Source organism: Indicator indicator, chromosome 4 (assembly GCF_027791375.1).
Source record: "Indicator indicator isolate 239-I01 chromosome 4, UM_Iind_1.1, whole genome shotgun sequence".
Lineage (NCBI taxonomy): Eukaryota > Metazoa > Chordata > Aves > Piciformes > Indicatoridae > Indicator > Indicator indicator.
Window position 1 is genome coordinate 8,320,267 of NC_072013.1, and position 13,081 is coordinate 8,333,347.

At 38.1% G+C, this 13,081-nt stretch overlaps 1 protein-coding gene across 1 annotated transcript in view; it reads right to left on the minus strand.

Annotated features, from left to right (window-relative positions):
- Positions 1–13,081, minus strand: part of STARD9 (StAR related lipid transfer domain containing 9) — a gene marked incomplete at its 5' end in the record, with an annotated part of 99,855 nt that overhangs the window by 50,695 nt on the left and 36,079 nt on the right. The window contains 6 exon segments of the mRNA XM_054400225.1: positions 262–329; positions 1,237–1,309; positions 4,501–4,570; positions 10,176–10,288; positions 10,903–10,964; positions 11,056–11,088. Coding sequence (XP_054256200.1) covers positions 262–329; positions 1,237–1,309; positions 4,501–4,570; positions 10,176–10,288; positions 10,903–10,964; positions 11,056–11,088 — 419 coding nt within the window.

Here is a 13,081-nt window from a genome sequence, read left to right on the forward strand (position 1 = left end):
AATGGAATTACCTTAAATATATATTACAGCACAGTATTGGATCTGAAGACCCAGGAATTCCCTTCCTCAATGAAATCCAATACCCAATACAGAGGAACAGATGGCAGAGGATATATTAACTCACTATTCCTTCTTACTGTATAGAAAAGCAGGCTTATTATGAGTTTAATGATGTTATAAAACATTAATGTTCATCTTTTAAGGCAGTACCACCAGCATCTTCAGATAAAATGACCATTTTTCTCCTTATTATATTATTACCTCCCAGCAAGGTCCACTAAGTTGATCTTGCTTGCAATTTCAGAGGGGAGATTGTTCTCCAAAATAGCCTGCAGAGAAAAATAAAAATAAGGAAGCTTATTCTTCTTAATTAACTAAAATAAAATAGATGTGCTTTTTTGTTTGAGACTGTGTTGTACACATGACTATCAGACTGCCTTTCTTTCTAACCCTGCCCCATTGACTCAGCTCAAACCATTAACTGAACAGTTTTCTCACCCAACAGAGAAACTACCCTCTTACACTGATTTCCTCTTGGACAAAACCTTTACTGCCTAGCGACTGTGAAAGGCTTTCTTGTGGATCTTGCAGAGCTGTTTTCCACTAATGTATTCCAAAGGTCTTTTGTGAAACTACTGAAAAATATCTCAAAACGTTCTGTGATTACAGGATGTTAGAAGTGTGAGATAGAAAAGGTCTATTGGATCACTGCACGACTTCCCTGCCAGGGAAGGATATAATTCCTCCAGAGAAAGGATGCATTGTGTCTGGGAGAGTACTGGATGCCAAATGCTAAAGAGATGAGCACATCTGAAAAGCTGGACAGATGCAAAATTTTGGTGTTAAACTAATACAATACTTTAATTAAGGATCCTAAACAACTGTGACAAAACACAGCTTCAAAGGTACTACACATAATGTTCACAGCATCTTAGAAGGGGTATTTCATTTCAAAGGGATGACTAAAACTTTAAACTTTTCTTTTTACAGCAAGTCTTTGGCATCACTTCGGACCATAAGAGTGCATAAAAGAAAAGGGTATTTCAGTAAACACAACACATTAGGCAGTGTAGGAAGTGCAACACATCTGCAGTATGATTCAAAGGAAATAAGTAGCAGCTTCCATCGAGATTGTTGCAAACAGCACAAAACAGTGAAAAGTAAACAATGCACAACATACTGAACAATGCTTTTTGAGAGTGAAGAGAAAAGGAAGTTGGATTATTTTTAGCTAACCTGAGTGTAATGGATGGTGAAGATAGCATGGGATCTGCTGCTGGCATTGTGAGTATGTGTAGCTGCTGTGATTCTAGAAAGAAGAACAAACCACTTAATTACAAAGGCTTATTTCCCTGTATTCAGGGGAAGCAAAATAACAAATACAGCAAATAAATGAAGATGAAGGAATGTGAAACTTGGAGAGTACAGTAGGCTGTATTTCTGGATCTGATCACAGAGTGTTTGGCAGAGGATCTGGAACAGTAGAAACAGTAGAAACCAAGAGTTAGAGCTGTTTCTGTCCACTAGCAGCACTCTGAAGGAGTATCTTAAAGCAGCCTTACAGCACCGGTACAAGGTGTTGCATAAGAGTAGAACGCAGCACAGAAGTACAGCCAGCAACAGCATTGTGCAGCTCACCCCCAAGACCACTAAATGTACTGGCCTGGTACATTTTCTCCATATAGTCCCCACTTTTATATTTCTTGGCACTCCAAAAGGTCAAACAAAACAAACAAACAAACAAACAAAAAACCCAAAAAAACTTCATACACCTCTTCTAGGGCTCCCTTCTGCCTCAGGGCTGATACAGTAGTTTCACACTGTTAGAAGAGTCCAATGAAATTAGCAGGTCTACTCACATGCATACCAACTGAGCCTACCCTCAACAACAGCAGGAAGTTTTAGTAGTGCTAAGGACTGTGGAACCATGTTTTCATTTTGAGCCCAGGGGTCAGAGTACTGCAGAAACCAGTTGCACTGGAGGGCAGAGAGCTGCGGTTTTGCACATGCCTCCAAGTGCCTGCTGCAGGAGCCCAAAGCCTGGACTCACCTCTCTATTTCTCACTGCTTCCTACAGCTTCACAGTCATGTGAGTGGGCACTGCCAAAAGATACAGACAGTCTAGTGGATCATTAACTGTAAGTGAGGCTAAACTGAAGCAGGAGAACATAAACTAATCTCTTGATACTGGAGGAACAAGACAAACACTCAGGAAAAAGTCAGAAAACAGCTCTGCTGTGTACAGAGACTATAAAGAAACAGCACTGAAGATTATAAAGAAAAATAGAAATAGAAAATGCCCTAGGATCTGAAGGAGGAAGTGCTAGTACTCACCTCCAACCATACACAGGGTAACTGGAGGTCTAGTTCATATCTCAACTACTCCTAGCCATCATGAGCACTTTTGTGGGAGAATGTCTGTGTTAGATTTTCATATATTCTATGTCATCGCAGCATGCTGTGTACATTTTAAAAATTTTGACCATCCTAATAATATTATCTAGATTCACTGGGTGTTTGCTTTACACAGCACTAAGGCAATTGGGGGAAATTGGGGAAATCGGTATTTCCTGCATTTTAAACATTTTATTCTTAATCTTGTAAAGTGTAAAGAGAAAAAAAATAAATATAACACTGAGAGTTACAACAAAGATGATTGCATGTTAAAAATTATATTTGTTTCATTTATAATGGACAGATGCAAACAGATTAGGGCTGGAGATGGCCTGATAAAACCAACTGAAAGAAAAAAGATGCCTCCAGCGAAATCTGCTTATTGTTAGTACAGGAGCTGCCCTCTCCCTCAGGAAAATCCCATGTTCAAGAGGAGCTTCCCTGCCTATCTTCCCTGTATGTTCAGACTTGGAGCTGTTATGCCCCACCAGCTCCTCTCCTGCCTCCAGCCCCATGGGTCAATTACAACCCCTTTGCCACCTTCTTTATCCCGAAGATCTTGTTGATGTTCATTTGGCATCATTTCCTCAGCTGCAGATGTTTAAAATTAGCTTGTTTGCGTTTATAATGTGCTAATAAATACTTGCCAGAATATTTCATAAAGACTAGAGGCAAACAGGAGTTTCCTTTATATTCCAAATCAGTTTTTAAAAAGTTAACCAGAAAAAGGTGTGTTTCATGCAAATGACAAAGTTTGAAACTTCAGCATCATTTTGTTTTCTCTACATCTTCTGTTTCCTTAGCAATAAGTCACCTGTAGGATTCCACTAATAGACAGACTGGAATTCTGTCACCCTTTTCAAAAAGGCTCTTCTTACCACAGAGCTCCATGAATTCATTGGTACTAGAGGCAAAACTTAATCCTGATGCATATTCCAGGCTTTTGTGATAATGTACCTTAATTTTTATTTATTTCCCAGTGTTGCTGGGAATCACAGAATGGTAAGGGTTGGAAGGGACCTCTGGACATCATCAAATCCAATGCCCCTGCCAAGTCAGCTTTGCCTAAATGTCACAGAGGAACACATCCAGGTGGGTTTTGAATGCCTCCAGCAATGGACATGGATGGGCAGCCTGTTCCAGTACTCTGTTACCCTTAAGTTTCTCCTCATGTTTGGATGCCACTTCTTATGCTCAAGTTTGTGCTCACTACCCCTTGTTCTGTTGCTGGGCACCACTGAAAAAAGGGTGATCCCATCCTCCTGACACCCCACCCTTTAAGTATTTACAAGCATTTATGAGATCCCCCCTCAGTCTTCTCTTTTGCAGACTAAAAAGACTAATTCTCTCAGTCTTTTCTCTTAAGAGAGATGTTCTAGGCCCCTAATTATTTTTGTAGCCTTAACTAATCTGAAATCTCAACCTCTCTTACGGTGAGACATAATATTAATTTTGGAGCCGTGACTCATAGTTGGAGGATCCTTTCAAATCTAACTCTTTTCCACCACTGTAATGGCAGTTGTATTGATATCCAAAGCTTCCTATCAAAAAGTAAAAACGTGTCTCAACTAATGAGAGCTGAAATCATTGGCTTCACTGGTGTGCCAAGTTCCCAGTTCTCTCCTGGCAAACATGCATGATTTGGACTAGGAACTGAAAAAAATCACTCAGAAATTGGAACAAATACATTTAGAAATTAAATAAAAATGCACTACCTTTTCAGCAGTGCTAAGTCACTAAGTTAGTCTAACAATGGATTCTAAGTGTCATGAGGAAGTGGAAGAGAAAACCAGAAATCTGTTTGTAGCAAAACGTTTTCCTGGTATGCATTTTTTTAAAATCCCAGATAGATGGTTGAATTTTGTTTGTAAGTCAGCATGGAATTAGTTTTGAAGAAACAACTTCATGTGTGCTGGTAGCTTTTACTGTGGTTGATATGAGGACAGGCAACATCTTATGAGTAGTCATGTGCAGCAGCAGCAGCAAATCTGACACTCTGGTGACAAAGCATTGGCAATCATGTCAGTAAAATAAACATCAGTGAAAATAAACACAAAGTGAAAGAATTGTTAAAGAAAAAGGGAGCTGGTTTGTTTTATAAAATACCTTTTAGCTATTCCTTCTTCTAGAAGTTCTACAACTTGCTTGTAGTCTGTAACTAAATGTTGAGTCAATCCTGCCAAAGATTTGAAAAGAGTTAAATGCGTATTTTCCTCGGGTACTTTTAAGTCAGTTTACCCAACAACTGACCCAGTATCAGGAGCATAAGGATGTTCTTCTGGAATGCCAGTCTGTTCTACAAGTTGTCTCTCAACTAGGGTAACTATTTTATTGTTTCAAAAAGTTATTTTAGTTTTTTAAAAATCAAGTCCATCCTTCAGATGCAGTGACATAACTATAAAAAAAGCCTTGTACCTTCAAAGTACAGATCTTATTCCACCCTGTCTGAAGAGCAATGGTATTCAAAACAAAACAAAACAGTAAAACTGAAACTCCGTAAGAAATTTTCAGCTATGTCACTGCTACTAATTGGGTAGAGATCCTGTAAAGAAGCTTTTTGCCATAGCTTCTAGATAATGGCTCTGCTCACACACCTAACAGAATTCGGAACCCAACCTCTTTGAATCTTTGCAAATTAGTTAAGTAGGCTTCAGCCTGCAACACTTAGAGGTCTTCATAGAAACAAAGAATCATTTTGGTTGGAAAAGACCTTTAAGACCATCAAGTCCAGCCATTAATCCAGCACTGCCAGGTCACAACTAAGCAATGTCCCTCAGCACCATATCTACATGTCTTTTAAATCCCTTCAGGATTGAAAACTCTCCACCACTTCCCTGGGCTGCCTGTTTCAGGGCTTGCCAACTCTTTCAGGGAAGGAATTTTTCCTGATATCAAATCTAAACCTTCCCTGGTACCAAATAATTATATGAAATTCATGGTCTTTTCATGTCTTCTGCCTTCAGGTTTTTCTGTTGGTTTTGGCTTTTATGTTTTTTTTTGTTTTGGTTTGGTTTTTAATTTGAGTCTGTTTTTAAGGAGTAAGAAGCCCACTGAAAAGCAACGAGAGAGGTACTGCATTGCAGAGTCGGTTGTTGGAGCAGTGGTTGTGAGTGACAGGGTCCCGGTGGAGGGCAGTGTGCTGCTGTGCTGCCAGCCGCTTGGAAAATGCAAATTCCAGGTCACAAAATTAACCTCAACAGTCTTGTATTTTACATGAACTCATTTTAATACCCCTCGTTTGCATTTTATGGTGATGATTAGCTATCATTTGTACTGCAGTGACTCCTAAAAAACCCCACCCGGGTATGAAGCAAGTCTTTGTCATTCAATACCTAGTGAAACACTCCTTTGTGAAATGTTTTATCTCACAGCTGGAATCCAGGGATACTTCTTCCCCCTGCACTGGTTAAAGTTTGGTTTCTTTCACTGCAAGCCACTGAAGTGTGGCTGAAAGCAGAGTGCTGGAAATATGTGATTTATTTGGATCAAATAATTTATCTACTGCTACAATGTAAGGCAAGATGAATACAAAATTCAGCAAGACTTAAAACAGTACTTCTGACATTATTACAGTCTATCCTTACATGGGAGCAGTTTATTTAACTTTAAATGAAAGAAAAATCTAAGCCAAAAAAGGGAATTTATTTTAGTCCTTTAACAATTGATACACACACAAAAAATATTTTGGATCATCCTCCCTTTTAAGAAACCCTGGGGTTAGCGCGTACGCCTGCACACTCGCACGCAGACAAAGTGCAGGATGACTTTCAAACAAAAGCATTTCTTCTGCTCTCTAGTGTCTCTTTACAACACATTATTTCCAGAAGTCATCAGATTTTCCATTTGAGAAAGAGGCCCTTTATTTTTCCAACAGCACTGGGATCATCAAAGATCAGAATATGGAAACTATCGTATATTGTTTTCCCAGATCCTTTTCAGGATATTGTTTAACTGAACAAAAATCCACTTTTTTATAAAATGGAGCCATAGAAGAAATTCTTATCTACCTACATTTCCATGAGTAATGGAATAATGAACCCAGCAGAATGTTCAAAACATTTCGATTTTCAGGAAGATAATTGTAAATATTGTTTTATAAGAATTATCAGTGTTCTGTTGGCTGCTAGTAGAAAGAAAGGTCATTTTCAAATCCCATAGAAAGATCAGAAACACTTGCTCATCTAGAAATCTGCCTCAGAGTAAAAAAGGATCTTCCCCAGAAATCCGTCTCAGAGTAACAAAATAGATTGCATCATTTCCTGATTTAAGAGAGGCTGATTCCTTAACAGTGCAACCATCTGTGAGGGAGAAGTTTGAAACAATTCCAACCCAAAGCACTGAAACACTTTCAGCATTTTAAAGGCTACAATCTCACAGCCTTTAGGTGGAAAAATGATCAGCTGGAAACTACTCAAAATACTCAGTGTTCAGAGATGGGATTTCCTGACTGGACTTGCAAATGGAAAATGCATTGCACCCAGCACATCTCTGCATCCCTAAAGGGGTTAAGCTTTCTGATTACCTCTCTGTTCTTTATCTAGCACTAACTGTACTCTGGATATCATTGACACTAACCACACAACTGACACACTAATGGCACACTGGGAAGCTCCTGATCAAGCTGATGGCTTACAAGAAGTGTGATGCAAATATAGATGCTATTCCTTAACCTACTGGGAAATAATGGAACATTTCTGAGCTTTGTGGATGTTTACCATTTTTTCTTTCTCCCATACAGCAAATTGCCTGGAAGAGAATTGCAGAATAAACTGCCCTCCTAGTAAGCTTGCTAATAAATCTGATCTTGGCCATCTAACTATTAGAAATGAGATTTTGCACTCTGACCCTGCACAGGGAGAGCCTACATGTAAAACTGCCAAAGACTGGTTCAGCACATAGAAGGCTCTAATTACAGAGATCAGCAATTGTTGATTGCAGCAATATATTACTGCAGTTGAGAAGGGCAATTTGTTCCAGAGTTCTGAAGCACTTCATTTGCTTTAATTTGATGCAATGAAAATCAAGCTGACTGTTCTCCTCACCTGCATTCAAAAGACCTTTGTAGTTTCTCACTAGTGCTTATTAATGATGTGAGCTAATGAGTGCAGTTCCAAAAAGAGCAGTGTAATCAAACGTGATTTATCAGTCCTTCTCCTCAAAAGCCACCCAAGTCTCAAAGTAAAGCAAAACGTTACAGTTGGTACTTGTGTAAATTGCACAAAAGCATATTTATTGATATATATACAGACAACTGTAAAACAGAACTGTGTCATCTGTTGCCCTAAGCCACTGACTCATCAGCCTGAAATCACTTCTGTTCACATGATCTCACAACAGCATCGCGTTATATGATGCCTTCAGCAGAGAAATTACTTCATTTTTCGTGCATGTCATTTGTCTTTTCTAAAAATGCAAATCACATTTATCATTACATTTTTTCTTATAGGTATTAACACAGTGCTTTTTGGAGGTTGTCATAAGATACAGAGAGACAGAATCTTCTAAAATAAGGTATTCATACTGGATTTACAAATGTGGCCAAAGCCAGCATATATTTTTTGGGTAATCTTTTCCATTATCCTTTTCTCTTATTTTACAAGATGTAATCCACTGCGAACTTTTATGGGATATTTCAGAACTCCAGCATAAAAATATTCCTCTTAAAATTTTTAGTTATGCCTAAATATAACATACTTGTCCAAAAAGGGTAAGATAATTGAAAAACAAATGAACAGCCAAACAAAAAACCCCGACACAACAAAGCAAATAAGCAAACAAAACAACAATGAACAAAAATCCCTGTAACAAAACGAAAATACTCCAAACAGAACTGGAAAAGAAGTGACAGATTTGGCCTGGAAGGTTCCAGATGAAGACAAAATAGTGACAAAAGGCAAGCCAGCCCATTGGCAGAAGCTATAACTTCATTTTCTTTTAAAGCAAGGAAACTCCATTACATTCAGCCAAGGAATCACTGGAGATATAAGGCCTGAGAAAAGAGATGGAGATTGCCAAGGAAGGAAGCAGTTTAAAGACCTTTTCTTGTGTGGTGAATGAGCAGCTGCTAAAAGAAAATAATTAGTATCTGTACTCCCACAACAATTAAGTTCTCCGATAACAAGCAGGTAGAAAAAGAATCTTGGAAAAACCTCAATAAAGGCCAAATGTCTATGATCTGCTTTTCAAAGAATGATAAGTTTGCCATACTAATGAGACCATGAATTAATCTATTTTCCTAGCCTCCTTATACAGCATGCTGATGTGCTGGGAAAGCACAGCAAAAATAACCAGAATGCCAAACAGTCCCTTGTGTACAGGACCACGCAAGCTCAACGATTCCCAAGTGCTCATTTTAAGCATTTTTGAGAGGATAAATTGGTAACAACTGTTGGTTGTTAGATGTACTATGACTGATAGTGCAGGTGTCCAGGGAATGAGAACTGGGAATTCCAGGCTCCATTCAATCACACAGTCAAGTAACCCTGTTGCTTTATCTTGTCTTAATCTGTAAAGTGAGGTTAACTACCAGTGATAAAGAAAAAGAGAGGGAGACATGTGAGCCAGGGAGAACAGAAAGAATTCACAAAACAGAGAAGGCCAAATCAGTATTTAATCTGATGTGACAGAAACAACAAAATTCTTTATGACATGCAATTTGCATATCACATGCACACTTCCCAGGTGTTACTACCCACTTGGTGGCCAGCCAAGCAGTGACAGAGTCAGTGATACCAGAGGCAACTTTGGAATTTTGCCCACTAGATACAAGGAATCACTGAAAAGCAAACATATGCACTTACTTTCTAAACAAACCCACTAATTTTTGAAACCTGCATCAGTCTGGGAATGTCTTTTACTTCTGATCTCCTCTGTAATGCTATTTGGCATAATTTTGCTCTGGTGCTCTGATTTTGAGAGACATGCCTTTTGTCACTTGTTGGTCAGACAAAGAGCAATGTAGCTGGCAAGCTTTACCATAGAAGCTAATCAATTTACAAAGTACCAATGGCCAAGCTCCAATTTAAATCTCTGTAAAACACTGAGGTGAAGGCACCAATCAAAAATGAACTGGAAGTACAGAAACAATGAGAGAGAAGACAAAAAATTAAGACAACTGAAATGCTAAAAATACTTGTTTGATTGAGGTTTTTTTCATCTGTTCTGTGTCACTTGATAAGCTGTGGTTCACCTGAGGGGCTGCTGTTGCAAATGTGAAGTAAAAAGTGTGACATATTTTAAATCATATAACACACCTACATTACCCATCAGATTAATGAAGGGAAACAAAGATGATTGGGTTCTCACTTGAGTAATACAGATTTTAATTGCTTGTGGTGGACTGGCCTGCAACATCAACCAGTAGAGTTTATCTGGTTTTTAATTATTGTTATTATTATTTTATGTATATACTGCTGCCAAAGACTGAAACACATATGGAGGGACATTAGGCTGTTCTGGAGAACCTACTTGGAACTGATGTTGGTGGATTTCTGGGTGATGATTTCCTTAAAACCGAAGAAAGCAAAACATCACAGCTCACACATGATCTATGCTTGGACAGGCAAACAGAAAAGTGCAGGATGTCCAGTGGGACAACAGAGGCAAAGCTTTCAGCGTATTACCCATGTCCTTGAGGAAAGGACACGCAATATCCTTGAAGAAAGACACTCTTGAAGAGTAGAAGCAATCAGGATCATGCCAAGAATATATGTAAAGATACACAAAGACCTAATAAACATTCACTTGAAATTCTGATGCTAGTTGTGAAGCTTGCTTCTCACCTTGCACATAGGGCCCTGTTTCAGGGTGTTCTCGGACACGAAGCGTGTAAGGCTTCTTTTGGTCTGACTGTTCTAACAGATCTCGGACGCGCTCGTTATAGATTTCAAGAAAACTAAGGAGGAAAAGAAAAGTTAAATGCACATAATTAAAAAATTTAAAAAAGGAGAAAGCAAGTATCTAGCCATTTCAACTACCTGAATCTTTCATAGATGTTTCATGATAGAGTTAAATTCATTTTCATAATCTCTGCCACTGCACCTTCCCCTGCAGTGCATGTAGAAAGAACTCATAGAAGCAAACTTCCAAGAAGCACAAGGCATTCAGTATTTTATTTAAGAAGTCATAAAATAAGCTTTTTTTAATACTAGTGATTTCAAATCCCCAGATTTCAAAACATAAAGCTTCATTAGACAAATGAGAATGAGGAAGAAGATTATAATGTAGGGCTACGGCTCAAATGTAACAGTTACACAAACAGGAAATAAATATTTACGCATCCTATTTCAGCTGTCCATACAAAGCTAATAGACGACATTCAGAGAACTATACTGAGATGCAAAACTAAAGCCAGCACTTTCTCATCCTTCCTCTGTGTTCTCCCCTTGTCCCAAAATGATTGTCATCTGGGAAAACAAGAACATCATCAACTAGCATTTACTTTGCTTGATCACAGGAATATGTTGTTGAAAGCATTCATACCACTGCCAGAGATAGTGACATGCTTACCTGACCTTTACTCTGCATGATGCAGTCTGGTCTGAGTAATCATCCTTCCTTGAAAAGAGGCCCTGCACAAGCCAGAAGTTCATGTAAATTTTAAATCCAGCAAGAAAAATCTAACTGCTTAAACAAATGCAAGTGAAATAAAAAAATAAGTACCTCACATATACGAGGTGTCAGCCCAATCGATGCCTGCAAATAATAAGACAGGAAAAAAAATTAGACAGGAAAAAAAAAAACAATATGCTTGCTGTTACTCTTTTTTTTTTTTCTTTTTCTCTCCCCCCCACGTTTTTTAATAAAAGTCAAGTCATAAGAAAAGGACAGAATCCCAGTGTGGCATTAAAGTAATGACTGCATGGTGGATTACAACACAAACCACCCTGGAGTGTAGTCCAGAACAGCATGGCAATGCTCTGCTACTCCAGCTTGCATGGGAAACACTGCAGGGACTCATGTGCTGTGTAACATCAGCTGGTTTAGCTTCACTGCAAATGCTCTTTATATCAAAAGTCATTTCAAAACACCTTATACAGCATAGATGTCAAGTTTCAAGGCTTGGGTTAAATTCAAGAGCTTTTTGATGTAAACATACTGGACATCTCTACATCAGAGGTGTTGCAGTCTAAAACAAACCACATCAACACTGGAACTAGCTTGACTGATCAGGATTTTTTCTTGGTTTTCCTTATATTGCTTTTATTTCTTTATGCTATAGCATCAGAAAACAGGCTTGGAACAGCTTTATGTTCTGGATTTATAAATCTGATCTCTCATATGGGAACGGGCTGCTGCTAACAGTTGATTTAAACTTTGCCCAAAGACTCTACAAAACACTCAAGTAACAGTGTGGTTCTGTGTGATGAACTGTTTAGGAGGCAATTGTTCACACTTTAGGGCCAACACACTGTGAGGAAGATTGTAAGGCTTATGTGGAACCTGCCTGCTGAGCAGCACGAAAAGCTTTTAGAAGGCACAAATGGAATAGTGTTGGGTGGAGAAAGTTCAGGTTCATCAAGTGAACCACCATGGACAGAAGTTCAGTTCATACCAAAAGCTTGTTTCTTTCTAGTTTTGAGCACCGTCTCACAGTGAATACATGTTACTGAAGATCAGATCAAAGTAGGATTCCACTGGAGAAAGACATAACTTTATAAGGCAGAAGGCTCTTAGCGACACTACACCTGGAAATTTCCTCTGAAAATGATGGTAATTTCAAGATGTGCCCACTCTGAATTGCTAAGGTATGTTCAAAATAAGGTAATACAAATATCCTAGCTTGTCAGCTGTTAACCCCAATTTTAACAATTCTTCAGGCTTTCATGGAGTTAAACTTCATTTCACATAAAATAAATGGAAAATCAGTTTGTACTTTAACAGAATTCTATTGCTGATGTCTGTGGGTAAAAAGAAATTTTAAAAATTCAGACTCTTGTCAAAAGCATGAACCATACCAGAACATTTTTTGTGTGTGTCTTCAGGGTTTGAGCAACATTACCTTTATTTCACCTCAAAAACTGAATGCCAAGATTGTAGGAAACAGTGGCTGACTTACATAAACTCTTAAATGAAAAATTTCTTTTTTCAGGGGCATGTTTCACCAACAGTCAAGAATATTTATGGATAAAGATCAAATTGCCTTGTGTTGCAGCAATATGCAGGAAATCTTCAAATGACCCCATCGATTTGAGTACCAAGATTAAAATGCATTTGAAGTAGTTCCTGTTAGACAAGTACCTTAAAATATAACAGCTTCTGCAAACAACATTCAAAATAATTTCAAAACTGGAAGCAAATATTAGTTTCCACAGGCCAAAGAATAACTTCTGCATTATCAAGCAGATAATGAGGCTTGATACAGAAGTATTCCTGTGAACTGTATCCAGTTTTGTCAAAGTAATTTAAATGCAGCATAGCTCTGACTGCCAGAAATTTGCACGAGAATGAATACTTTGCATTATTTTGAGCAACAACTTCCTAAAACCCAGAATTATCCAGAGCTATATTTTTTTTCCCTTCTTTTTGTCCCTTAACACAATGATAAGCTTAATACATAGTAAGATGAAGATTATCTAAATTATCAAAATGGCATTATACTTTCCAGTATTTTTAGCTGATGCTACATTATTTCCCTAAATGTAAATGCTTTGTTCTTATTTTTTGTATAAAAACATCAAAGAAAGCC